This window comes from Micromys minutus (genome assembly GCF_963924665.1).
Source record: "Micromys minutus genome assembly, chromosome: 7".
Classification (NCBI taxonomy): Eukaryota; Metazoa; Chordata; class Mammalia; order Rodentia; family Muridae; genus Micromys; species Micromys minutus.
In genome coordinates this window covers 14,876,236-14,904,214 of record NC_137976.1, presented here as the reverse complement: position 1 = coordinate 14,904,214, position 27,979 = coordinate 14,876,236, and the positions used below count along the sequence as shown (strand labels likewise).

The following is a 27,979-nucleotide window of genomic DNA, read 5'->3' as shown; positions in this document are numbered from 1 at the left end:
GAAGAAGGAAGGGAAGGAGAGAATCCTACCTCAATATCTTAAAAAAAAAAAGAAGGTGAGAACACACAGGAGTGCTCTCTGACCCTTTTACATGCCCTATGGCACAAGCTGCCTACATGTATGCACACAGGAGTTCACACACATCTGACACACACAGTGCTGCTTCATGCAATGTGTTTTCTGCATTGTGATACTTTGGAGGCTGGAAGGCAGCACACACTCTAAAATATGTTACCCAAGCAGGATGTGTCATAGACAAGTCACTTGACATCTCTGGGCTACAACGGGAAGCTTAAGGGCCTATGGGCTTTCCTGAAATGTTTAACGGATATATAGATGTCTGATATGAGGGTTTGCACTTCCTGTGCGTTCATTGGTTTTGTAGTTTGAGCAGCAAGTGTGTGACACATGGACTGCCTGGAGGGCTGCATCTGCTTTGCAAACACCCATGCCAACCTTTCAAAGAACAAACTGAAACAATATTGCCCTTTCCTGATCTGATTTGCACATTACTCCCTTTGGAGTTCATTGTTTCTGTCCCCCTATTACAAATAAATAAACGCAGACAGGAGATAACAGCATAAGTTCCCTTAGGACAGAATGACACCAAGTATAGCAGTTCTTTGTTAAGCTGCAATATTTCCCAATAATTCTCACAGCTAATAATTAATTTCACCACACAGTGGCCCTTTGGAATTATTAAATTGATTTCTGCAGATTATTGTTTAACACTTAGTGAAAACCCAACTGTGGGCCAGGTGCTGTCAGAACACAGAGCTCTTCTCATTGCCACCCACTGGGTCTAATTGCAACCCAAATTAAACAGGTAAATCAAGCCAACAGAAACACTGACAGAGTTAGCAAGCTCAGTGGTCATCTCCCAGAGCAAAAGAGCTAAAAGACCAAGCAGTTTCTGTCAGTTTATTATCACACCCTTAGTTGCGAATAATTTTAGGAACATTTAAACTACCAACTACCAAGGACCAACACTACATTTGATGGGGATCGTCAAGATTTCTTTCTCCATTGAGAAAATTCAAAATGTAGACTTGTATTTTAGCATAACTTCTGCCAGTGCCTCTCTAATTGTGTTTGCAGGATTCACAGGGAAGGATTCTGTTGGGATAATTGCTCATGTTGGTGAAGATCGGTAATTTGGTTCATAAGCACTTCAGAAAATTACTCAAAATGTTGTGAGGAGAATTTCCCACAAATGCACAGACCTGCGAACTATAAGTAGGTGCTGTTTTCAGAATTTTTCTTAAGACTCTTGAAGAACTTTTTTTCTAAGAATCTTTATGCTTTCAACTTGCTGAGGAGAGTCTTTTTTTTGATGGACAATTATTGTTCTTTTAGCACATTCAAAGGTTTTAGGAAGAATTTACAAATTTAGAAATGTGATATGACTTACAGGAAATAAAATCTGTTGTTATACATATAGTTAGTGAATATAGCTTACAAACATAATAATGTATAACAGATTTACCAAAGGTTATATTATTGTCCATGTTAATTATTATGTATTATATATTCACTAATATTTATTAAGCAGTTTCTTAGTTATTTTTGATAATTTATTAATATTCCCTGCAATTGTTGGTTAAAAGAGAGTAATAGTTTCTAAAATTATTAATTATCAGCTTGTTTTGGGTACCCATAGTTATAAATATAATCATGAAGAATTTAGAATGTTCTTTCACACTTTCCAGGGAAGTTAGAAACATTTCTATGTACATATAAAACAACACACACAAAAAGGCATGTATTATTATAATCAGTATCTTAGAAGCAGAAGTCTGTCAGTGTACTACTAGGTGACATCTTTTATTGGACTCGTATATCTAGAATTTCTGCTTATATAGTGGATTTCTGAGAGTATCTACAGGCCTACTAATTGCACAAAAAGGTAAAATTTTTACTTTTTCCAAATATTCCTCTAAAACGTCATTATCTCCTTAACAATGTTTAGTAAATTGGTCACAAGTGCCTTATCTTTATGAGAGTGTGAAGCCTTGAGATAGATTGTAACTCTAATACTATAATTTATCAACTAACAGAGTCATTTGTCAGTAACTCATCTAAGAAATAGAAAACCAATATTCCTCATTTAAAAATCTACCAATATATTAGATGATGATGTTTATTTACTCTTAAGTGTACCAATAACACATCCTCTTCTAAAGTTGTAGATATTACATATAGATAATATAATACACAATATATATTCAATACTACAATGTTTTTTAATCATTTTTTAACTCAGGTCTTTTATTCTCATATTACAACCATCACAATAATTTAATAAGTTTCAGTATACCAGATTTAAAATTTCATTTCTATTGAAGCACTACACACAATATCCATAAATAAAATGATGCTAAATTTGAAAATAAAATAGTAAAAGTCCTCTCCCCTAAATGACTGGCATAATAATGCCTCTTGGTTTTGAATCAAACAGTACTTAATTCTACTTTTTTCTTTCTTTTGGTTTAAAAAGCCGATTACAAACAACTTCTCTTTATTAAGCATCTACTTGTTTATCATATGCTTTTAGGAAAAAAAAAAGTCTTGGGGAGCCTTTAAGCCACAGAGCTTTAGTCAGTGGTGACTTGGCTCAGCTTTAGGCTTTTAAATTAGATTCTGGCATTGGCATTAGAACTCTCATAATTAAAAATGAAACCTAAGGTAAGATGATAGTAATCTATTAATATGTAATAATGGTATCAGAGTCACTGATAAGAAAGTACTGGTGTGACATCAGTAGATCTTTTATATAAGATTTTTCTTCATTTACGAAATATAATACAGGGCTAGTATAATATATGGAGATATGTCTCAGTGGTTAAGAGCACTGACTGCTCTTCCAGAGGTCCTGAGTTCAATTACCAGCAACCACATGGTAGCTCAAGACTATCTGTAATGGGATCCAGAGATCTCTTCTGGAGTGTCTGAAGACAGCTACAGTGTATATATATATTGTGTGTGTGTGTGTGTGTGTGTGTGTGTGTGTGTGTGTGTGTGTGTGTGTGTTATCTCTTATACTGTTTAGGAAAAGAACCCTGTAGTTCTCTGTTACTAGCAATCCATCACAGACAAAATTACTAACCTCAATTCAAGGCAGATTCTCATTTGAAATGTCATAAATTTGGGGCATGTAATTTAGGTTTATTTTTGTAATATTTTAGTTTGTAAATTTAGATGCTCATACATTATCTGGAAAATTTTTCCACTTTATGTTTTTTCTAACTGACTAATGAATTAAAGTGAAGATGAGGCAGATGATATGTTTAGTTTACTATTCTACATTTGAGCCCTTTGAAAGGACAATCTTAGTAAAAGAGACTTATTCAAAATGTAATCTGACAAACCTACCAAATGGAGACTGCAGTAAATGGAGTCAGGACTTAAATATTGAAATGGGTGTGACTTTAGCCCTTCCAAATTTATTGAGCTTACTTATGGTTTGTAGACTTTACATTTTTCATGAGACACTAATTGTTATTTATAGAAGATATCTTCAACAACCAAATTTTCTGAGTAGACTTTCTTTCTGGCATGAGCAACACATTTTGAAGATACATTTTGTAACAACTCTATATTATCACCATTTGCTAATTCCAAGATATATTAGGTATAATTATTTGTTTCATAAGGGAAGATGTAAAGTATGTATAAAAAAACAGGCTTTGCTGAAGTTGTCATATCCCTTGTTTCTCTTTATATTACCTACTCTAGAGGTAGAAATCATACTGGTTTCTCACAACTTTATCCTTAAATGCAAGTTCTCCACGTGAGGGTTATTTAAAGAATAGATTATCATATGTTTAAGATGCTTGAACTTCAGCTCTAATGAGCTAAGTGAATCTCAGATTCATTATAGAGTGCTCTTTTCCCTTTGATAAAAATGCTGGAGCTAAACATATGCACACTGATATGTTCATATTCCAGAAAATTCGTATTGCTATATTAACAGTATTATGGAGATACCTAAAACAGATTGGAAGGGATTGAACATAGAGAGATCCAGATAAGGATCACTTATCATAACAGAACAAAGATGTTGCTTGTTGTAAAATTACAGAAATGTGAAGTAAAGTGATCAGAAAGAGATACAATAAAGACTGAAGATGTAAAGGTAGAAAAGTGTGACCAGCAATTTATACACAATCAAAGGGACAAGCAACAAAGATGGAAAGTCAATGACAGAGCTGAGAATAAACACAAGCAATGAGACGGAAAATGTCCTGGGTTAAACCTCAGTAACCCAACTGAAGTATTAATTAGTAAGTAGACTATTTAACAGGGGAATCTAATACATATTCCCTGTGCTAGGAACTAGAGTTGCAGATTTTAAAAAGCCTCAGATTTTAAAATTTCTCTGAGCTTTCTGTCACAAACTGCCTTAAAGGGACATTTGCCCTGCACAGCAAACCAATTTTTCCCCATTCCTTACTGCATTTCCTGTTCCTACAACAATTTACAATTGAGATAAAGTCACCTGACAAAGGCGTTGTGGTGTTCTGGATATATAACACTTTGGTGATAGGACACCAAACACTAGCTAACAGGCTATAACCACACATATCAAAAAAATTTTTGGCAATTTCTGCATTTTTGAGCTTGACTCAGAATTGCTTTCTTTCTTGGATGAATTCCATTGCAGACTCTATTTCAGTATGTGGATGTAAGGAATTAACACATTTTACTGAAACATTTGTAACCTAATTAAATTATCTTTGTATAACTGTTCCACCTTATGTATTAAAGTCATTTTCCTAAGCCTTGAGCGTATATGATTAAATTAGGGGGATACATTTTCTTAGAAACATGCATTACTTAAAAAATCAATTAATACTGAAGCTACAAGTTTTGTTCTGAAAAACTGGGGCTACACAATTACAACATTCTATGCCAAAACAGAACAACTTTGGCTAGAAAGAAGCAAACCACCATTTTCTTTGGTGAAGGATGCAGGGATGTGTACATATTCAACTTACAAAACCTACCTTTCACCAGGATCCTCAAGTTAACACTGTGGAATAGATATCATTTGCTAACTTCCTTGTGCATTGCTGGATATCGATTATCATTCCTTCTCTCTCCCCTCTAGATACTAGTAGAATAATACTCTTCCAACAAAACTGAAAGGGAGAACCAAAGAAAAGGAAGAAAGAAAAGAAAACTATTTTCCAACATTAACCTATGTTTTCTGAGGAATAGAATAGTCCTGAATCATACAGGATGGTATCCCAAATATTTTCTTGACCTAGTAATCAGTTAAGCCTGCAATACTAAATCATGGGGTCTAGGAAGGTGATTCCTTATGGAAATGGAAACATTGGAAATAAGCAGTGATCAGACAGGGATCTATTATTCAATGTTGGGCACAATCTTTATTATTGTGAGTCTTCTCCTATCCTTCAATGCTGTTTTTTAAGTAATTTATTCTGCTTGACTTCTGAGAAGTTAGAGCCAGATCCTGAGTGCAGGCTTCAAGTGAAGCCTAGCACAACGCATACAAATAGAATATTTGAGTAGACTAGGCCTGCAGCCAATGACAGGATACTGTTCAGTTACTAAAGCACACAGGTAGTCCTTAACCATTCCCTACTGATGTTAGCAGTGGAGTGAGGTATCTATTTAGATTTATGTTCTATAGATGAGTAGTAGAAATAAAGGAGTAAGTTTGACCTTATAAATAGAATCACAAAAATTTTACTGTCTGACTCTAATAAATACAAGTTTCTGAATCCCAAAATAGGCAATAATTAGTGTTATCATATTATTCTTCTGTTGATTAGAAAACACTCCATAGCCCAGGTAACTTATAAAAAAATATTTAACTATGGAGTTGTTCACAGTTTGAGAAGTTGAATCCATGAGCATCATGATCAGGAGCAAAGGAGCAGTCAGGAAGGTCATGTTGCTGTGCATTAGCCAAGAGCTTACAGCCATTCTATTGGTTGGAGGCAGAGAGAGAGAGAGAGAGAGAGAGAGAGAGAGAGAGAGAGAGAGAGAGAGAGAGAGAGACAGACAGAGAGAGAGACAGAGAGACAGAGAGAGACAGAGAGACTGTGAGTCCAATTCCTTTGAATAAATGCTTGTAAGTGAATTCTTCCAAGTTACCTTTTTTAATTCAAAAAACCGCATCAATAAAATGCTTCAAAACTGTACAAACACAGACTTTCAACCTGAAGTGTAATTAATAATAAAAACGGAGTTATACAGTATCTTAGCATATAGATATGGTAAAGACTATTCATACATAATCTATGTCATCAAATAAAAATTTCAAACTTACAGTTTAGAAAATGAAGAAAATGTTTATAAGTACAATTTTAATAGGCATTTCAAAATATTAACCAGATTTGTTCTGGATCTACATGAAGATTCTTGTAAATCATTTTATGCTAATTATGAAGGTACTTGAGGACTATTAACATTTATTTATAATCAAATGGGTAGATAGACTTTTCTGATCTAATTCACTATATACAGTTTATGTTCAATTATTGCCCCCAAGGTTTTGATTTTCTTGTTTTTGATAAAGTTGAAAAAACCAGAAGTAATTTCTATTTACATATGTATTTTGGGATTGAAATGGTTGTTCACTGGCTAGCAACCTTTTCAGCTCTTGCAGAAGAACCAGTTTTGGCTCTTAATAGCTCTGTGGTTGTTCACAACCATCTGTAACTTCAGTGCCAGGAGAATTCATATGCTCTCCTATCATCCACAGGCATCCAGCATGAACACAATACATGCATATACATGCAGGCAAAACTCTCAGATACATAAAATGACAATAAATAAATCTATAATATATTTATTGAATATAAGGACTGTCTAATATTGAATTCTGTGGAAGGCAAGTGGGGCTATTTTCCTCAAAATGAGTGTAAGCCATCTTATAAAATGACAGAACATGAGGTTTTCTTAAATACTTTGTGCTAACATAGAATGAATGTAGTAGAATAATGTACCATGGGGGTTGAATCAGAAGTCAAATGTTACTATTTTGAGGTTTTATGGGAAGGAGTTGTTTCACTGACACAAATGCATGTTACTAATAAATAATACAGTTAGTTATCTAAGCTGAAAATCAACAGAAGTGCGACTTTGTTAATAGAAAGTAACAAACGACTCCCCAATGCTTTTTGAAATACAATTATGGATTTCCTTTCATTTCAAAGATTCATTTGACAAACACATTATGTCAGTCAATCCTATAGTTCCGTGGTAGCTGTTGCCTGAGATTAAGGATGTGTCTCTGCCCAGTATGTGGTAACTGCCTTTCCCATGAAAACTTTTGTGCAGCCATCAAATATCCCAGTACTCCACATGGACAAGAAAATGGTTTCTGACTGTTCTGATCAATACTTGGAAAGACCACACCTCACATCATGATCCTTCTCACACCAAGTAGTTTCCTCTCTATCCATTGTCTGATTCCATTTCTCCTTCTGTTTTTCCATGCGCTGACTATGTCCTTGAAATTGCCTAACTGACTTTTCTGACAACATGCTCCAGCATCTTTGCGTTGCCTTTTTGGTCCATCATCACATTTGCTGGGGATGACTTGGTGAAGAAAAATACATGCCCTTGGAGTTAAGAAAATGTTATTCTGGCAAGTAACAAATTATAGGCTATTATTCCATAATTTCAGAGAGAAGTGAGAAGTTATTTGCCCAGAGGGAATGTGAAGTAACCATGAAGGAATATGACCCCGTGTATCTTAAAAGAAATTAAAAAGTAAGAAGGTGTGATTAGGGAGCCTCTGTACTATCAATCTGTCTCTATCTGTTCTTAATTTCAAGAAGAACAGTTAACATCGTACAGCCTTTACAAATGGAGGTGTTAAGATTGAAATCTCCCCACCGTACACCTACCGTCACAGGCTCACAAATAACCTGGTAAAACATCATAAGAGGCTGTTGCAACATGGAAGTAGGAATTATTTTTAAAGACACGATCATTAGAAAAAGTGGCGTACATGGAAACAGGAAAGCAGAAGCAGGGCTGTCTATTTATAGAGGTCTCAGGCTATCTGCCTATACACACGGTGCACATTTTCCCCCTCTTTTGTGGTAATAGAAAAACCCAAACAGGCAATTTTCTAGACAAGTAAATGAACAGGTATAATGGTATGTGACATTTTAAAAAATATAAACGGACACATGGAATGTCCTGTTTCCTAATAGTATAATTTTGATGCATACAAATTCTGTCCACAGAGTAAACAAAAATAACACCAGGGATAGTGACATAAACTCAGTCCTTACACACAGCCTCGCTTCCATGTATAGTTTATCTTCCTGCGTGCGTTTTGCAGAAACAGATTGCAGATGTAAGGGCAAGAGCCTTCTTGAGAAGATAATTTCCACATATAATGCACCTTATCGTTCCTCTCTCTCGGCTACTCCTTCATGTTCATCTTATTGATTCTTCTAAATCAAATTTATCTGCTCTTCTTTACCCATGCACCCAGTACTGCTGGTATTTCTCACTACTCAGATTTTCATAGATCCCTGAGTTCTGTTCAACCTGGTTTTATTTTTATAAATGAAATAGCTAGAGCACAATGAAACGCCTCTGAAATCTTTCACGGGTGGGGAGAAAATTGATTCCTTGTCTTACATGTCAGTATTTTGTCATATGAAGGCTAGCAGATCATTTCTATGATGTTTGTATCAGACCCAGTGTGCATGGTTTGGCCATGTTGGTACACATTTTATCTAGGTCAGAGGGGAGCACACTGTCTGGCTGAGGACAGGAACAGTGGGCGGAGAAAATTCGTTTAGGTGTTGCCTTTCCACTGTTCTTCTGTTGGGAGATGAAAAACTGACCAGCAAATGGTAGCAGATCACTCTGTGAGTGTAGGAGGAAATGAACGTGCTTGGGAGCTACTCTGCCGACCATAGGCAAAGAAGCAGCTCAAACTGTTTAGAATTGATGGCACCCTGCCTGATGAACATGTAGCAAGAGTAACCGGGGTTTATGATACAGAACATTTCCAAAGCCGGAGTTAATAATCCCCAGGTGGGGGAGGGGCCCTATGATGACTTGTAACTCAGTCTCTAACAATGAAGTTGGCACACTTGCCATTCACTTTTAAATATTCTCTTCTTCTGTGACCTGCAATTCAAATCCAGGTCCTTGTGCTTGGTGGGTGAGTGCTATATACCACTGACTACAACTTAAGCTGCTGTGGATGAGGTGGAAAATACCAAGGATTTCATTTTTATTTATCTTTTGTTTGTTCAGCTCTGCACTGGACACAATGTACTATTTTAAACCTCTCTCTGTGCGTGCCTGGGTGTTTACATGGTCATCTGTCTGTAAGCACCTATGCATGTACAAATGAAGACCAGAAACTTTTCTCAGGTCCCTCATTGTGAAGCTTTCCACATTCCTCTTGCTTGTTGCTTAGAGGCAGATCCTTGCATTGATCATGGAGTTTTCTGATTGGCTAAGCCACCCTGGCTGGTGAGTTCCAGGTGCTCATCTCTTCCTACACATACTGAGCTTTCTATACTGATGGCATGAATCAGAGCCTAGTTCCCTTTGCTTACATGGCAACTATGTTACAGACGGAGCCATCCCTCCAGACTTGGTCCATTAGACTCTGTTCTATGTTCCAGGCCTGCTGGATGCTTTCAGAACTTTAGCCTCTGTTTCAGCTTCTCCTTGTCCTACCTGTGATATCTAATTTCTCATTTCTTCAATGTCTCCTGAAGCTTTTCTTAAACACAGGATTTAGAAATGACTTTCTTTTCCCTATGTCTTCCTTTCCTTCATCCCTTCTCTTTTCCCAACAATCCCCTTTTCATATCTTAATTTTATTACCCGATTTATTAGATAGTTTTTGTCATTGCCTCATCTCCTTATCAAGATGACTACCTAACTGAGGAAAGATCGATCATACATCACCTGTATAGATAACTGAAAGACAATACTTTATTCAACCAAATTTTCCATAGTGTAATAGTTTACTTTCTTTTGCTGTGATAAAGCACATGCCCAAGAACAAGCAGACAGTCAAAGGGTTAGAGGTGTACATTTCTCAACCCTAGTCTGTCATGAAGGATGTTGAGGTTAGGAACTCAAGGATTAAACCTGGAGACAGGAACTGAAGGAGAGGTCATGGAGGAATGCTGCTGACTGGCTTGTTCCTCATGCTTGCTTAGCCTGCTTTGTAAAACAACCCAGAAACACCTTCCCACAAGGCAAATTTTTAAATGTAGTATCCTTTTCCCAAATGATTCTAGTTTCCATCCCACTGACAAAACTTAGCCACTGGACACACACACACACACACACACACACACACACAATCTTCTGTCTTTCCTTCTGAACACACACCAGTGTGAACACAGATATGAGCTTTTGATGCCATATTATAATATGAACCTCTAGTCAGAAACCCCAGTAATGGAAGATGGACCATGGATTCCTTACTTCTTTTTCCATTCTGAACTTAACAATATGGAGTGTTCCAATTACTTTACAGAGTATCAATCTGTTCTCTGTCATGGTGCACACATTTGCTTTAAAGATAAATTGGCTCCAAATAATAAGAATATAGCATACATCCTTGCAAAATAATAATCATTAAGTATCTTTCTTTGTGTGTGTGTGTGTGTGTGTGTGTGTGTGTGTGTGTGAACAGGCAGGTTTGTGCAGTAGGTACTTTGCTAATCCAATTTGAAAATCTGCAAGCATTTTGGGGAAGAGATAATTTTTTATCTGCAGAATCTGTGGTTGTGCATGTAAGTGTGCATTCTTCCAGTTCCCCAGGACACTAAGGACTAGTATAATAATTATATATATGCATATACATTGGTAACAGTGATATATACTTGTTATTTGCTTTCTCACACCTATACACATGCTGTTTTCAACTTTTGGTAGAAAATTGCTGACCAAGAGCCTATTAGATGCCTTTGTGCCACTCAAGAACAATAAAGGACATGGGCACATTGTTTTGACACAGATCTCTCTACCGTAAAAGGCACAGAAGAGTTTCTGGAGCTGTGAGACACACAGAATGACTTCTGGATCAGAGCTTAGGGCTGATTTGTTCTGTGACATAAAGCTTACCCCCACCTCCTCCCTCAAAGGCTCTACCACGGTGCTAAGAAAGCGAATCTTCTATACGAATCCTTCAGCTTGGAAGACAAAACAATAGATAGTATGTCCAGTATTTTTGCTAGCCCTTGTCTGCTCATACACTAGTCTTCCCTGAAAGCAATTCTAAGATGGCTTGGTTTTCTGAGATGTGCATGCTTCCATCCCAATCTTTGTCTCCAGTTCGCTGATAAAAGCACCAGGGAGCTCTCTGTGTCCGGGGTGAGCTAGTTGATCACTCCAAGGAACCAGAACAAAGTGTTAGCTAAGGAATCTTTTGTCAGCTGTGGCTGTTCACTCTGATCCTGGGCAGAGACTTGGGACTTAGGGCCAGAAATTCCGGTTCTTATCACTCTCTTTGTCTATCAGTCTCTTGTTGTAGGTGTCATATTAAAGAGATGGGACAGGTTCCTGTTCCACCCGTGGGAAATCATGATTAGCCCCAGACTCAGGGTGGTACAAGACATCACAGCACCATGCTTTCGTCACATTTTCAGGTGACACTTACACTCGGGTGTGAGGGTTGCTGGTACAGCCGGGTTTGCAGCAACTGGACTGAGAAAGAACCTCAGCTCAGTTCCTCCATGTAGATTGCTGTATCTCCATCTTCAGACACTAAAAGAGAGATGTCACCACGCAGTACTAATCCTGGACAGTAAAGAGAAAACCCAAGACCCTCTTAGTTCTCAGCCCTCAGAAGCGCCCCCAAACCCCTCGGGGGCGAGGCGTCCGTTCACCCCAATGAATTGGGACCTAAAGAAACACTGCCTGTTTTTCTTGGCTCATCTGAAGCAGGAGCAAGTAGCCAGACACCCTAGGGGACATTTGTTGCCCTCCTCCACAGGGAAGTGTCAAAGCGCTAAGGGTATCAGGCCATGCTGGGGTTAAGTCCAGGGCAGACACAGGCCCTACCACCCCAGCTCCTTAGGAACCAGGAGTCAACACTTCCCTAGTACTCCTGAGCCTCTGAGGCTCGCCCTCTGCTTCACTTAGCAATCCAGGCCACACCTGCGGAGTTGGAAAGAGCAAGAGGCTGCAAGCCTCCATGCTTCCCCTTTCCCTGGACCATTTGTGAGCATGCACCGTCGGCATCTGTAGACACTTCCCGGGACTCCTGGGCTCGAACCCATGGTGTGGGCCCCACTGCGGACGAATCCCGGGGCCGCGCGTGGCCGGCTTGCGGGGCGAGCGCGCGGAGGGATCCGTCGGGGCCGCGCCTCCCCGCCCCGTCCCGCCCCCGCCTCCTCCCGCCGGCCCCGCTGCCGCCGCGGCGGCCGCTGCTGCCGCCGCCGCCGCCGCCGCCTGGATATAGTGCGGCAAGGCGCGGAGCTTACAGTCACTTTGCGAGGAGGAGCGCGCGGGCTGCGGGCGGCTGGGGCACCCGGGAGCGGCGGCGGGCTAGCAGAGGCGGCCGTGGCAGCGGAAGGTTCTCTCTCCGGGGCTGGACTTGATAACTTTGGAACTGTCCGCCTGTGTCACGTCTTGAACATGAGCCTCCTCCTCTCCTTCTACCTGCTCGGGTTGCTTGTCAGTAGCGGGCAAGGTAGGAGTGTGCGGCTTTCTTGCTTACTTTCCCTCCCTCCCCCCCATCCTCCCAACCCGGAGAGGCAGAGAGCGAGGCACCCGGGCAACGAAACGAAGGCACCAAAGTTGCGGTGGTTCTTGAGGCGACTGTTGGGATTTGAGCTCTTTCTTTTCGCTGCCCCTAAAATTCTACCCGTTTGCTTCCTGAGAGACCCCTCAGTAAACGGAGACCGTGCGGAATTGGAGAAAGGCATTGGTGTGAAAGAGATCAAGGAGGGAAAAAAAAAAACTGCTGCTGCTTCTGGGATTTTTTTTTTTTCTTTCTTTTTTTATGGCTATTCTCTCTTATTACCAGAAATTGGATGCGTGCGTTGGTGTGGATTCATAGTTAGATATCTGAGGGTTGCGGAAGGGAAGGGCACCACGGTGATGCTTTACAGAAGAGGCAAAAACTATCAGCATTAAAGTCGTTTATCAAAAAAATCTCCGTGGTGTGCAAGAAATCCAATTCTTGGAGATTCTTTTCTCCTTTCCCAACACCAATTTTTGGGGCCGTGAAGTGAACGTTTGATGGCTTATTTGTGTGGGAAACTAACAGGGGCCATAGATGCTGTAAAACAGTGAATGGCTAAAACTAGGGTTGTGTTGCAGGCATTCATTGTGACCCCCCTCCTTTGAATATAGCATAATCTGAACACGTTCTGTCATTCGATTTGAATTACACCTGTAAGGGAACTGGGAGGTTGGGGAGCACTGGGAACACTGGGAACATTAGGAACCTTTTTATTTATTTATTTTTAATTTGGGTGGGGGAGACAAAAAAAAAAAAAAAACGTGGTAGAATAACCCTAGGGACAACTGGTTGAATCAATCTTTGCTAATCTGTCTATAGATGTTATGCATTATGCAATTATTTCTGCCTCCCATAGTCTACGTTCACATGAAATATATTCCCAATCATTTGAAACGTTTTGAACTGTCCAGACAAGTTTGGACATTTAATTGGGGAGACAAAATACCGGCATATGCCCTGGTGGAAGTCTTAAAGACAAAGGGGATACCCGTGGGTCTTCAGCCAGATGAGAAGTAGAGGAATGTCATATCGTTTGTGCGGTATTTTCTATGAAATTAATGAAATGCAAGATAAGTTAAAATATGTTCTCTAAATCCAATTCTAAGCATTTTCCGCCTCTTCTGTGTTGCTCATGCCGTCCAGCAGGGGGTGGTAGAACTCCATTTTAAGCAAGAAATGCTTGTTTCTACTCTTGAAACCACTGTCCTTCTATCATCCCTCAGTAGGGCTTGGCATTTTGGATGTAAAGACTTCCTTTCTCTGCCTTTCTCCCAAACTATAGTGTTAGTAAATGATGAACCACGCCTGGGTGCAGATTTTTATGTTCCCAAGTATGCATCCACATGCCAGATATTACTCTCTTAAAGTGCCTCCTTTTGCCATCCTAATAGAGGATGGGTAATATTTCAGTCTCAGAAAAATTGCAGATAGATCTGTCGGAAGCTGATATTAGTCTTGTTCATTCATCCAGTCACCTTTTTTTTTGCAGCATACACTTGTTCACTACAAGATACAGAGTTGTCTTTTTTTTTTTTTTTTTTTTTTTTTTTTTTTTTTTGAGGGGGGTAGTAGTTAAGACCACTGTGTTCATTTATAACACAGGCAGGCAGTTCTGAATCTGAAAAGGCAGTCTGAAAATTTAACTTAGATGCAATTGCAATTAGATGAGTGTAGTGTGCAGTAATATGGGGGCAGATTTGATGATTACACTGTGCGCTGTCGGGAGGAAATCATCCCGGTTGTGGATTCTGTTCATTTATCACTGTTCCTGCTAAGTGTGCTGGAATCCAGGGATAGGGGAGAGGTTGGAATGTTAAGTATCTAGGCATAAACAGTACACAAAGGCAGATACACTTTGGGTCTCTAGATGTGGCATGTATTTGAAATTGTGATTTAGCTGATTTATAATCAGCACACAGGGTGGTTATAGAGAAGAACTGTGGCTGGAAAGCATGCCTGCAGGGGAACCCATATTCCTTGTCAATGAAACAGGGCAGACGGATGGCATCTTTGTAAAGAAGATCTCTCTGTCTTGTGCAGTAGCATGGCATGCAGAGAGAGAACCATGGCTTAGTATCGGGAGGAACTAGCTTTTGTGTGAACAACCATGTAGAATTGTTGTGCCATGCGCCTTAATGAAGTCAAAGATGCCTGGAAACAGAAGTCCTTATCCTGGAGTCTAAATTTCTCCAGGCTGCTGTTTTCTTCTCTAATTAAGGGTGCAGCAGCAAGTATCAGATACACCACTGGGAGCTGTTTTTCTTTTTTTAATGAACTGTGTGTAACTCTCATTTCTGTTTGTATAATATAACTATTATATGTGTACATATATATATATATATACACATACATGCATACACACACACACACACACACACACACACACACACACACACACACACATATATATATATATATATATATATATATATATATATATATATATTGATGGAGCCATGAAAACCTACAAGCCAGTGACCCTGAGGCTTGCCTTGGAAATACTAAAGCCTCGGATGGCTGATTTATGTTTCCAACAATATACTTGCAGGGGATTTTATGAAGCATGATTGAAGCTATTGCCTGGGAAAGAGGTGTACAGTTTGACTTGGGAACGGCAACGATGATATATTCCCTTTTAAGTAGTCAAAACCTTTTGAGACACAACAGTTGAATGGAAGAAAATAGCCCAAGTGAAAAAAAAAAAAAAGAAAAAAAAAAAAACTAACTTAAGTGAATGCCAATACCATAAATAGCTAACAAGGCCTAATAGCTCCAGCCCTTGCTTTCAGATCTGTGTTATTGTTCATGATGTTGAGAGCTTTTTATTAAAAATTGAAATAATAATGTTCCTTTAAAAGCCTTCCGTTTCCAATGAAAGATTAATATCTCATGAAAGAAGGTTGTCAACTCTAAACTTAGTCGCCCATGGAAAGGGATTTAAAATTCCTTAACTTGTGCAATTATTTTTACCTTCTATTTAAGACTTGGTTCTAGGCTCTGTTGTCATAAATCTCTAGTGAGTCTCTCATTATCAGGGCATTTGCTGTCTTTAAGTCTAATACCCGTTCGAAATAGGAAAAGGCTGCTTCTGAAACTTTCCGGGTGTTTAAAGTCATTTCCATCTTCCTTTAAGAATTATCTAATATGATTAATGCCAATCTGTTACTGTTGTTCACACATGCAAAACAGCAACGCTGCTCTGCTGAAACCCAGCAGGGTTGTTCCATTCTTTTTCAAACTGTCGAACATATATAGCATCCTTTAGCCTAATGCATGGGAAAGGGTCCCGGCAAAGCCCACCCAGTGACTGAATCTGGACCTCTGCTTACATTTATTCTTTCTAAGCAAATGCTAATAATTTTCTATTAGAGAATCTGTACCTTCTGAAGACAGAGAGCAGGTGTGTGGATGCCTACTAGCTGAAGTCCACAAATGCCCCCTATGTATAGGCTATGGCAGTATGGCCTTGCTTGAACCTTTATCTACCCTCTAATTCTTTGACAGCACCCTTTTCCTGTGTGGTTTCTATTGAATTAACTGCATGTCCATTTAACTTAGGAAAGATGGGCTCTATAAATTAATATTTCTATCGTCAGTGAGCAGCCCAGAGGATTCCCTCCCCTGCCTGATGCCTGCTGTTCTCACTTTCATTTCCCAAGCTGAATCTGAGCCCAGTGTGCAATAAGGCAAGGTGTCAGATGAGTTTCTTCACAGGCACCGGGGACTGAGGTTCTCTAGGACGTAATATCTTACAGGAGAAGCAATTAAGGGAACAAAAGATCTTCATTCAGGAAAGGAAAAAAGGTCAAGCTACGTGGAATTTTGTAAATAACATGGCCTTCTTTCACCAGTGAGCTGGCTTGTTGTGAGAGAGTGAAAGGTGCTTTGCAGTCTGAAGCTGGTGACTAGGCTCAACTGTGCGGCTCTTTCACAGGCAGGGGCTCCAGGGGTATGTAGAATGTGTGTGTTTGGAAGAGCCTGGACATGGTTCTGCTGCTTCCTCTGGCATTTGATGTTGGGGAAATCATCTTCACTGATCTCTTCTTAAGGTTCATTGTCTTTGTAACAATGCACCTCTGCTAGTATAGAGATAAATGTTTGGTTAGGAGGGGAGAGGAGAGGGTCCGAGCTGCAATCCTTTTACTCTTAGTGCCATTTCCTTATTTTTTCTCCATTATGACATTAATGTGTCTCTTGGTGTATGCGTAGTCATTCAAATAACATTAGTGGTCTCCTACAGGAAATGCACACGATTTTCTGGTCTTATTGAATGCAGAGAATTCTGAGTTTCTCCCATCTTCATATCCTGCCAGTTACAGCTACTTAAAAGATTATCAATTAGTTTTAATTTTCCAAATTACATAATAAAGGCAAGCATTAAGAATCAGCAGGGCCTCTTATTAGAAGCAACATTCTGTCATTTAACAGAGTTAAGCTGCCATTAATCGTCCAGGAAACACATGTACTTCTTGGTGGTACCCTTTGAAATATTGTAATGGTTCTTCACTGTTTTCCATTCCAGTGGCACCACTGCCACATGGCTGACCATCCTTTCCTTAGGTGCATGCATTTACAGTGCCTCTGCCAGTCAATCAGGAACCACTAGTTATGTTAGAAGGCTATGACGTCATAATCAGGGACACCCCGAGATTAAAATAACTAAGATGGGTGCTACGGAATATTAAGAAGTTTTGCCACTGTAGATATGGCAGGATATCTTTGAAGGATTTTAGGTTGATTATGTGGTTTGGGTTCTGCACTATCAATTTATTCTACAGGGAAAGGTCAAGCCAGCGCCTCTGACAGCATAAAACTCAGGAGACCAGGGTCTCTTGACCTTGAAGAAGCAACTGATGTTCACAGAGCAGCTGTTTGCTCATTGGAAACTTGGACCTGAACATGAGTCAGTCTTGACCTAGATGCTCATCCAGGAGGAATAGTTGTGATATTGATATCTGTAAAATGACAGGTGTATTACCCATGGTATTGTTTTTGATATTCACCAAGCAGCATACAGATAAATATTTAGTAAGCATAGAATTACCAAATGTATTCATGTATTCGGTTGTTATCCAGACACATCATTAGGTAAAACTATTAGAATTTTATACATTTTTTTAATGAACAACTGTGGCAGGTTCCACTTAAGGTCATAAGACACATGTGCTATTTTTCAATTTGCAGGATGGTGCCAGTGAAAGGTCTCACATTATGAGTGTCCCTGGATGGTTAGGGTAGGCACATATTAGGGTATGTGAACTAAATGGATATCAAATAGGAAAGAAAATGGAGCGTGTAAGACCCTGACAAATAACAGTAGTGGCAACTTCTGAATAGGGTGTGAATTCACTGCCCTGTGGATGCCTGCAGAAGACCTGAACAGGATCCAGAAACAATAACTCTGACAATAATTGGGGAGGCATTCACGAACCCCAACACTTAATTGAGGAGCTATGCACAGTTGATGGCATCTGGGGGAGCGAAAGCCAGTTTTATTTAAGCATGTGGCATTCCTTGGACCAAATATGTCACTCCAACGCATGTGGAGTAAAGTAATTTCAATGGCTTGTTTGTCAAGTTAAAAAATGGAGAAGGGCACAAGGTTGGAAAGGTGGGAATGGGAAAGTTGACATAAAGGTGTGGCACAGTTTACAGTGTATGTGCTTACTAATCAGGAGACACTTGGTCTGATTCCCAACACTTCACAAGGCAACCATCAACCTTTCATAGCATCAGTAGCAGCAACATCAAAAGTACACTTATACACAAACACACACACAACTCACATGGATGCACAGGGAAGCACTTCAACTGGGTGCCATTTTGTCAAGTAATAAGTAAACAAGACCTGTATGATGTAAAAGGTGAGTACCTGCTAACTATATTCTTGTTCAAGGTTGTTGTAGATACTTTGTAACTAAATATTATCAAGACTCTGGAGATGTTTATTTTTTATACTATTTTATACTTTATTTAATTTTATACTATTGATTAAAAATTACAGTATATAACAATACTTTGATTACTTATATCGATTGTGATTGCTCATTATTTGGAGTTAGTACTTAGTCTTTCCTTCTATTTCATTGCATTTTAAAAAATAATTTTTTTTCTGTTTTGTTGAAAAATCTATATGCGTGTGGGTTGAGAGAGAGTGCTGGCCCATATTGGTAGTTGAGAAAATAAAAGAAAATAGATTGAAAGAACTCAGATGTATGTGAAGAAGCAATAAATCATCCAGCAAAATGGTATGAAATAGCAGAAAATATCATAGGGTTGATTCTTTAACAGTCCTAGTGACTCCTTGGCATTCATCCCTTATTTTAATGAAAATTCGTTGACTCTTCATGGTCATGCTCAACTGTGAAGTACTCTACCATCTCCTGTTTCTTGTCTTTTATGATGGTGACTGAAGGCACAGAAAACCCAAATGTTTAGTCTGAAACTAGGACATTAGAGCATGAACTTAGGATACCACTAGGGTCAAGCCTATAATCATGAACCTGCATTTCACCTCAGTGGAGCAGAGAGCTTTCACCATAGCTAGAGCCAATGAAGACAATGATAGAGGGGAAAGAGAAACAACATGGGCCAGCTGAAGGAAAGGATGCATTTGTCTCAGCCATAGGAATAGCCCTATTTAATGAATCACATTGGAAGATTGATTTAGTTGTTAGTCTACCCTATTGAATGGTTTGGTAAGGTCAGTCATGACATGCATGGTGGGATATTGTAGGTTATGTTAGGCCCAAAGCATTTGAGGAAAGACTAGGTTTGATGGGTAGGTAGACCTTTGGGACCTGGATATTGCATATGAAAACGGCCAAATATGTTGTAAAGCTATAGGCCAGATACTAGATGAACTGAAGAGGTACCCAGTGGATACACACATGATTCTCTGAATGTATAAATCTGTTATTAAATTTCATATTCAATTTTTGAGACCGGTCTCTATATTATATAGAAATGTCTGTTCTGCAACTTGTTATATAGACCATGCTTGGCCCTGAGTTTTCAGAGATCACTCATCTCTGCCTTCAAAATGTTGAAATTAAAGTCATGAAACCATCTGGCCTGGCTGCAAACATAAATGGTTCTTACAAGTTTACTTTGGAAGACTGATAAGAAGGTATTACTTAAAATACTGACTTTCTCTAACAGACAGAATCAATAAAATGATGCTCTACAATAAAATAATATTTGTGGCAATTTTCATTGTTTTATGATTATCTGTTTAGAAGTATCACCTAGGTATCTAGTTAAAAATTTCAATGCCAAATTTAAAAAAAAAGCAAGAATGATTTTATTTTTCCCTCAAAATGATTCCTTGACTTTGCTTATCATCTACTTTTATCTTACTATTGTATCAGCATTTGTATTTTAATTAATGTTTAGATTATGTTTTATATATTGTATTTGGGAAAAATGTCAAACATTACTATGGTTTCATAATTTTTCCTTTAATTAATTTTCTACTCTTGTACGTAGTTTTTAAAACTATTCTTGGGTGAATAGAACAAAATAAATTTAAAGAAAATACTGTGTAAGAGAGGACTGGTAGGGAGAGTGAAATTGATGAAAGGGCTATAGATGTTTTTTTTTTGTTTATTTGAAAATGTCACAGTAAAACCTAATGGAACTGGACCATTAGTATGTGTGAATAATTATAATTGTAGAATACTGGCTCTGAAGAAATGGCTGATCTGGGAAAATGGTGGATGTACACATTCAGAAGACCAACACCCACATCTAAAGCTGAACTCAGTTGTATGCAATTGGCATCTCAGTGTAGGTGTTGTGAGGTCAGTAAGGTGTATCCACTGACTGCTAATGCTAGCCAGCTTAGCTAAAAATCTTGAATCTTTAGGTTCACTGAGATACTCTTAGAAAAGAAAAGAGTAAATAAATAGAGAGTTATGGAGATACCCAGCCAACCTTGATCACTTTCTCACATATATTGCCAATCCACGTATCTATACATTTATTCAAATTCATACACACAAATAGGTATGTACACATAAGTAACACCACACTCACGAAGATTCAGCATTGTATTTACAGTTGTAGAAAACTAAGACCTCAAATGGCCCTCAAAGATATTTGGTACTGCACACACACAGCTGAAAATGTTTCCATTAGTGTCCAAGGGAAATTAAAGGAAATAATATTTTGAGTGCCAATTTTCTGCTGTGTAACTGTGGTGAGCACTTGACTCATTACCTCATTTATTCCTGATTAAATCATATTTCATAGATGATGTACCTGCGAGATTGAGAATGACTGATTTGTGTAGAGCTTTTAAGTGTGTTCTCTGGACTGCCTTCCCAAATTTATAGCCAATGATCATTAAATACATCCAAGCTCTATTTGAGTGGTTCTGCTCCAGTATATATCTTGACACCTCTATTCTTACTCTCTGGAGGTAAATAGTAAACTGATACACCATAGTGAAGAAGCCGTGTTGATTGATGTGTTTTTTTCTCCAGTTCTTTAGTTTTTAAATGGCTAAGGGCAAGCTATGGCAGTTCCCGAAGTCAAACTCAAATGCAGAAAATCTACTCATGTACCTTCTTTAATTTTAAGTGTTGGCTTGTGTTGGGGCTCCAGGAAATTACTAATTACCACTAACATTCGTCTCTGCTAAGGTAAAATGGCAGCTGAAGGACCTGGGAAATCACATTGCCCAGGGCAAAGTGCTGCTTTTTGACTTTATTCTTTTCGTCTTAAAAAAAAAAAGTTTCACTTCCTGATAAATGGTTTCCATGTCTTGAGTCTTGACCAAAATATCTGCAGAAATTGGATGCAAATTCCAGTAGAAATGAAACTAACTACACAGTTTTCAGTTAACACTGAAATGGAAAAAGAATTTCCTGTCTAATGTCATTTTTACGATTATAATGGTCTTGTTAGGGCGAGGCCACCAGTTTCTGAGGGTTTTGAATGTTCTTCCTCTTATGATATTTGTATAAGATTTGATATTTTTATTCCATGCTTTTATAATTCTGAGGTGTCTTGAGATTGAGAACATGCAAGTATAATATCATAGACATGTCTCTGCATGACAAATGAATCCATGAGATTTACCTGATACATACATTATAATGTTGATAGATTTCCTACAGCAAAATAACTACACCTACATATTTTATGTATTAGTAAGAGAACTATAGTGTGTGTGTGTGTGTGTGTGTGTGTGTGTGTGTGTGTGTGTGCACGCGCGCGCGTGTATGTGTGTGTGCATGAACATCATGCATGTGTGTTTATACGTGTGTGAGTTTGAGGTGAGGTTGGATATTGATACTAGTCCTGGCACACTTTAGGTAACCATTGGAACATCAGGAAGCCATAGTCTTTATCCTGTTTAAATTAAAGCAGTTTGTCCATTATAGGAAGTTTTATAATAACTTTAGTATAGGAATATATATATATATATAAGCTTTTTTTTCTTATTTTTCTTAGTCAATAGATGTCTATAAATTAATATAATAAACATACTACCCAGACAGAACAATTTCATCTTTGACTTCTATCAGCACAATCACAACTTTGTGTTCAGCATACATTGCTATACATAAGCAACACAGACAATATGGGGGTAAAAACACCTTTTTACAGGACACATTGTTCTTTGTTGTGTATGAGAAGCATGTGGCCATATAGAGATCATAGCAAACTTACTTTAAAAAATACCTTCTAGTATTTGCAAGCAGAAACCTTCCTCTCTATAACTTCTGACATACTGAAATTAAATAATGTCTCAACTCTTTGAAACTGGATTTTTCTCATCTCTGATCATAAAATTTACATATATATGTGTGTGTATGTATATATGTGTATATATGTATATATGTACATTATGAGTGTGTGCTCATAAGATTTTTTTGTACATACATCAGGTACATAATTGTAAGTATCAATCGCTGAGAGTTAAAAAATGAAGGTCAATGTATTTAAATATATGGTATGTGCACTTATGGAGATGCTGCTAGACAAGAGACTATCCAGATGATGTTAATTTACCAGTTTGAAGAGCAACAGTTACCCTGAAATTTAGTGTTACCAAATTAGAATGAAATACATAGTATCTGAAAAACATTAAGTTACTTATTCTTAGAGAAATACTCAAAATTGATATGAATCTTTCACCTTATATTGCCCACAGTTTTTTAAATGTATTTCTGCTTTTACCTCAATGTTTGTTTGAACAATGAGAATTAAAGAGGTATTTAAATAACTTCTCATTTTAGTGTTTGTGTTCTGAGGTCCTTGCATTTCCCTTTGGACTGAGTCTATGGGTCCTAGGGATTGTAATTAGTGCTCTATTCCTGCCTCTATCACTGACATTTAACATACAACTGATGTTCATACATTTTATGCATTTTCCACCACTCCTTTTGCTTGAGTTCCTTGTGTGTTGTGATGTAACCTGAAGACAGGTGCCCCGAATTACCAGATTTAAAATGTGTGCCTGATTAGCTTGATCCTTCTCTACCATGTTCCTCCTTTATCCCTCAGGATTTTACAATTCTTTATCACTAAGCTCTAACCCCATGCCATCGAGGATATTACTTACTCTTCTATCATGCACAATTAATTATCTACTAGCTACCTGTTACTTCTCCAAATCACAATGCTCTTGAATTCAGCCCATGAAGTATTTTACATTTCATGACTGTCTCCTCTGTGAACACCACAAATACATGCAAGCCTCACCATTTTGGCTTCCCTTCATAAGTGATATATTTGAATAGAGACTTCATTGTAAATCAGTATGTGTTTTCTTTGAAAAACAGTGGATGTTTAGTAAATAAATACAGAGTGGATATTTACATGTTAACTAGAAAGAAAAGCAAACCAAAGTGTCAGGTTTATTTTAAAATATATTTGATCTTCTGTTTGAGTAATAAATAGTTCAGTTTGTTGGGAATATATTCTGTGTTGGCCTAAGTACTGATTTCAGAGTTTTGTATATATCGGGCCCGTGAATGTGGCAAACTATGAACTTACCATAAATTATGAGTGATTGTTTATTTATTAGGAGTAGCATAGTTTGTCTCCTTTACATCTGAGCTTACTTCCTCATGCAAAAGTAATTTGACTTTAAATAAAGTTAATTAATGCTATAAAAATTAACATTTAAAGCCCTATGTATGTAAAGCATTGGAGATAATGATGGAGTTTAGACTTCAGATCTGTCTCTAATCTCCTTCCGACTCTGTCCCCATAAATATATTTGTAAAATAGTTACATGTATGTATCTATGTACGTATAAAAATTAAATATGAAAGAAATGAACATAATCTAGAACAATTGAGCTAATTTGCAATAAATGCTGTCACCAAGATAGAACTAATATGTCAATGGAGCAAGTCCTTGACATTAGCACAATCTTGGAGGTGAATAACATTGGAAAAGCTATTCTCAAATGTCCTATAGGAAGACAGGAGGATGAATACAGTTAAATATTTTACCCAATTTTTTCTAGGCTCTTTGATTTTTTTTAATGAATTTAATTTGTCACCTGAAATCCAACTATGACCTGGTAGCCACCTTTATTTCCCCCCTTTTTGATGACTTTCTTAAGGCATTTTCAAGGACAATCTCCAGAGATGAAAGCATTTAACTGTACAGAGTGCATTTTGCAATACCTCAGAGTACCTTTCTTTCAGAGCCCTCATTTGTCTGTTCACTCTTTGTACCTTTCTGGGGGTTATGCTTCTTTCAACTTCAAATACAATTTTCAGTTAGAGGTTAAATGGTTCTGCTGATTCACCCATTTCTATCTCATTTCTTGCTCACATTATATCTAATTTATGATCACTCTAATTGTTAATCTAGATGAGTCACTTCATTTCAAAGCCCCCTCAAAGGTCTACTGGGAACACATCCTGCATCTTCAGGGAAGGGAGATGGTTTGTACTTTAAAGAACCAATACTCAAGAAATTACCAGATGAACTTATGTCCTCCCTCCTGGCTTATGCACACTTTAGTTGCCATATCTACAATGGTAACTAAATGTCCAATTTCAGTATTCTAATATCTGTAATATAACAGGCTAGAACAGATTTCTGTACATTATGCAACACTCCAAGTGGTTGCTGTAAATAAATTTTGCATTATAGTGAAAAATTCTATCAAAAGGAGCTTTTTTTTTTTTTTTTTTTTTTTTTTTTTCTGAGCAGCTGGGAATGAATGACTTATTTGGGTAATTAAAGTAGTAAACTATGACATGTGACTGGGATTACACATTTACAGTTTGTCATTCTTTCTTAAGTCTTCCTATTAAGCTATTTTTTACCTGCCCTACCCTTCCCTACCTCCTGTTGGAGGTCTCTGGTTTTCAAACAATCCATGTAGATGTCATTGTGTGCCAAGGTAAGAGGAGTTTTTAAAAGTACTAATTAAGACTACCCAACATATCTTTTGTCCAAGCAAAATGCATAGAGGAAGCTGGAGTTGAAGGACAAGTTAAATACTTAGAGAAAAGACACATTTTATTTTGAGGAAGAAAGAAAAAGCAAGTACTTATAGAAAAAAAATTGCTCATCGCTTAAAAGAGAATGGAATGTGGGTGACTGCTCACAAAAAAGAAAAAAAATATATAATCTGGCATCATTACCATCATGGATGTGTATAGAAAATGCCCAGAAAATCACAGAAAGTCTAGATGCAACTTTGCTTACTATACAGATATTATATTTATAAAAATATGTTGAAGGGAGTAAGTGAAGGGAGGGATTTCTAGTTACTGCACATGGTATCTTTTTATGAATTAGTTTACTTTTATATGAATCATTTCATTTGTTTCCAAATGTTACCCCCTTTCCTGCCTCTTCTCCATAAGCTTGCCACTCAGTACCCCTCCTCTTTGCCTCCAAGAGGATGCTCCACCAACTTCCTTCTCTCCTCATTAGCATCATCCTTCTATGGGACATCAAGCCTCCACAGGACCAAGTGCCTCCCCTCCCATTGTTGCCAGATGAGGCAGTCCTCTGCTGCCTATGTAGTGGGAGCTGTGGACCTAGTCATTATACATTTGGTGAATGGTTTAGTCCCCAGGAGCTCTGAGGGGACCGATTAAATGATATTGTTGTTCTTCCTGTGGAGTTGCAATCCCCTTCAGCTGTCAGTCCTTTCCCAAACCCTTTACTTTTATCATTCAATCACATGCAGAGGTTTTGAACAATGGTGTAGCAATGCTCTGTTGCATGCAGTAAGATGAAGAATTGTCCTTTCACTGAGTCAAGGTTATCAAGGGAAGACAAGGGTGTCTCCTATCAGGACCAGAGTAAACAAGCACCAGAAACGGCTGGACGTTCTAGCCCCTACCTTTCTTTCCAACCATTTTTTTTTCTTTCAGTTCCAACCCTAGAAAGGGAACAGTGACAAAATCACATGTATGGATAGGGGACAAAGTGGTATTTTGATGTACTGTGATATTAGTCAAGCAAATGAACATATTCCAATAATTATCATTTTGTGCTGACAACATGTAGGGTATGATTTCTTAAGAGCCTGAAGTATAACACACACTATCAATAGCCATTGCAAGAATTCTCAACAGTAATTTCCAGAAATTGTTTAAATTATCTTACTGTATCTGTATACATTTAATCCAGAACCTTCCTCATTTCTCTCCCTTATCTTTCTGCCACCTAGTGTCCTATTATTTGCTTTCATGAGTTTTAATATTGAATTTTGCCAGAAATTGTGATAATATTTGCCTTTCTAAGGTTGGATAGTTTTACATATTGTGATGTTCTATAGGTTTATTTATATTTTTCTTCATGTGACATTTTTGTTTCGATGTGAGCTTAATAGTATTATACTTTGTGTGTATGTCTCATACAGTTTAACCATATGTCCCTGGGCGTATAGTTGATATTGTAATTAGTGAGCCAGTGAACATGGTCTGCAGGTATTTCTGTCAGACACAGATTTCATTTCTTTCAATTATCTTTCAGAGGAGTATCACTGGATCATGTGAGCCTAAACCATAAGCAAAGAAGCAAGAATAGATAACCAGTGTTCTGTGAAACTGAACAAACTAAGTCAAATATCAACACCAGCAAAGTCAATTATCAACTAAGTCAGTCATCAACAACATTTTTTTTTAACCTAAAATCTGAGGGAAGCATTACCTATACTGTTGCTAAGTTATAATATATTAAATATATAAGGATTCTTTTCTTTTTAAATTTGTTTTGATTGGATAGTTTATGTATTTACATTTCAAATGTTATTCCCTCCCCCCTGTCTCACATTCCCCTCCCTGTGCATCTATGAGGTTGCTCCCCCTCCAACCCAGCCACTCCCACCTCAACACCCTGGCATTTTCCTACAGGGCTTCTCCTATTGATGCCAGACAATGCCATCCTCTGCTACATATGAGGCTGGAGCCATGGATTTCCCTATGGAAGTGAAAAGTAGCATAGTTTAAAATAGGATGGGATCATTAAATGCTATTTAAAAGTGATGGAACAAAGTGTCAACCTTGTGCTTCCTTATAAGTGACCAAAGAGTAGATGTAAACATTCTCAGTAATATTGTTTAGTGGGAAAAAAACAAATTAAAAAGAAATTTGCTATGACAATACTTTGTGGTAGATAGAATGGCTTTTACCAAAAATAAATAAATAAATAAATAAATAAATAAATAAATAAATAAATAACTCACAGAACATCAAAGTGTCAATGAGGGTAGGTTGAGCAGAAATCCATCAGTTGGGTGGAAGGTGAAGTAGTACATACATTACAAAAAATTAGAATAAAGCTTCTTCAAAACAAATAGATCTATAGTATTATCAAGTCATTTCTTTTAGCTGGGGGACATGAGTTTAAATATTGCTCATTGGGTAAACAAGGACAGAGTTTAATGTCTTACAAAGAGAATTTGCATGGCTTCATTTGCTGATGGTAGAGTGAGGTTTATGGTGTCTTCTTGGTGGGAGAGCTGAGTGAGTTGGTTAGTAGTGTGATTCATTAAGGACTGTTCCATATAAATATTTAAATGTGTTACTTATTCAAATGGCTTTTCTTACTGTGAATTGCTACAATTATTAATAATTAAATAGTTCATCATTTTGTGGTGGACTTAGAGAATATTTTCATAATGAAATGACATCACTTGAAGAATGCTTTTAGGATCAAGTAAAAGAAGTTCTGTTTAGAATGAATAAAAATAGGAGTCCATTCTTCCTTTCAGAGGCTATATAGAGGCAGTTTGCATTGAACATTTCTGCTTAGGGTTTGAAATTT

At 37.8% G+C, this 27,979-nt stretch overlaps 1 protein-coding gene across 1 annotated transcript in view; it reads left to right on the top strand.

Annotated features, from left to right (window-relative positions):
* Positions 1 to 12,612: 12,612 nt before the first annotated feature.
* The window catches only part of NCAM2 (neural cell adhesion molecule 2), a gene marked incomplete at both ends in the record, with an annotated part of 450,721 nt that continues 435,354 nt past the window's right edge, over positions 12,613 to 27,979 (top strand). Inside the window, 1 exon segment of the mRNA XM_080918990.1 lies at positions 12,613 to 12,667. Within this exon segment, the coding sequence (XP_080775116.1) occupies positions 12,613 to 12,667 (55 nt within the window).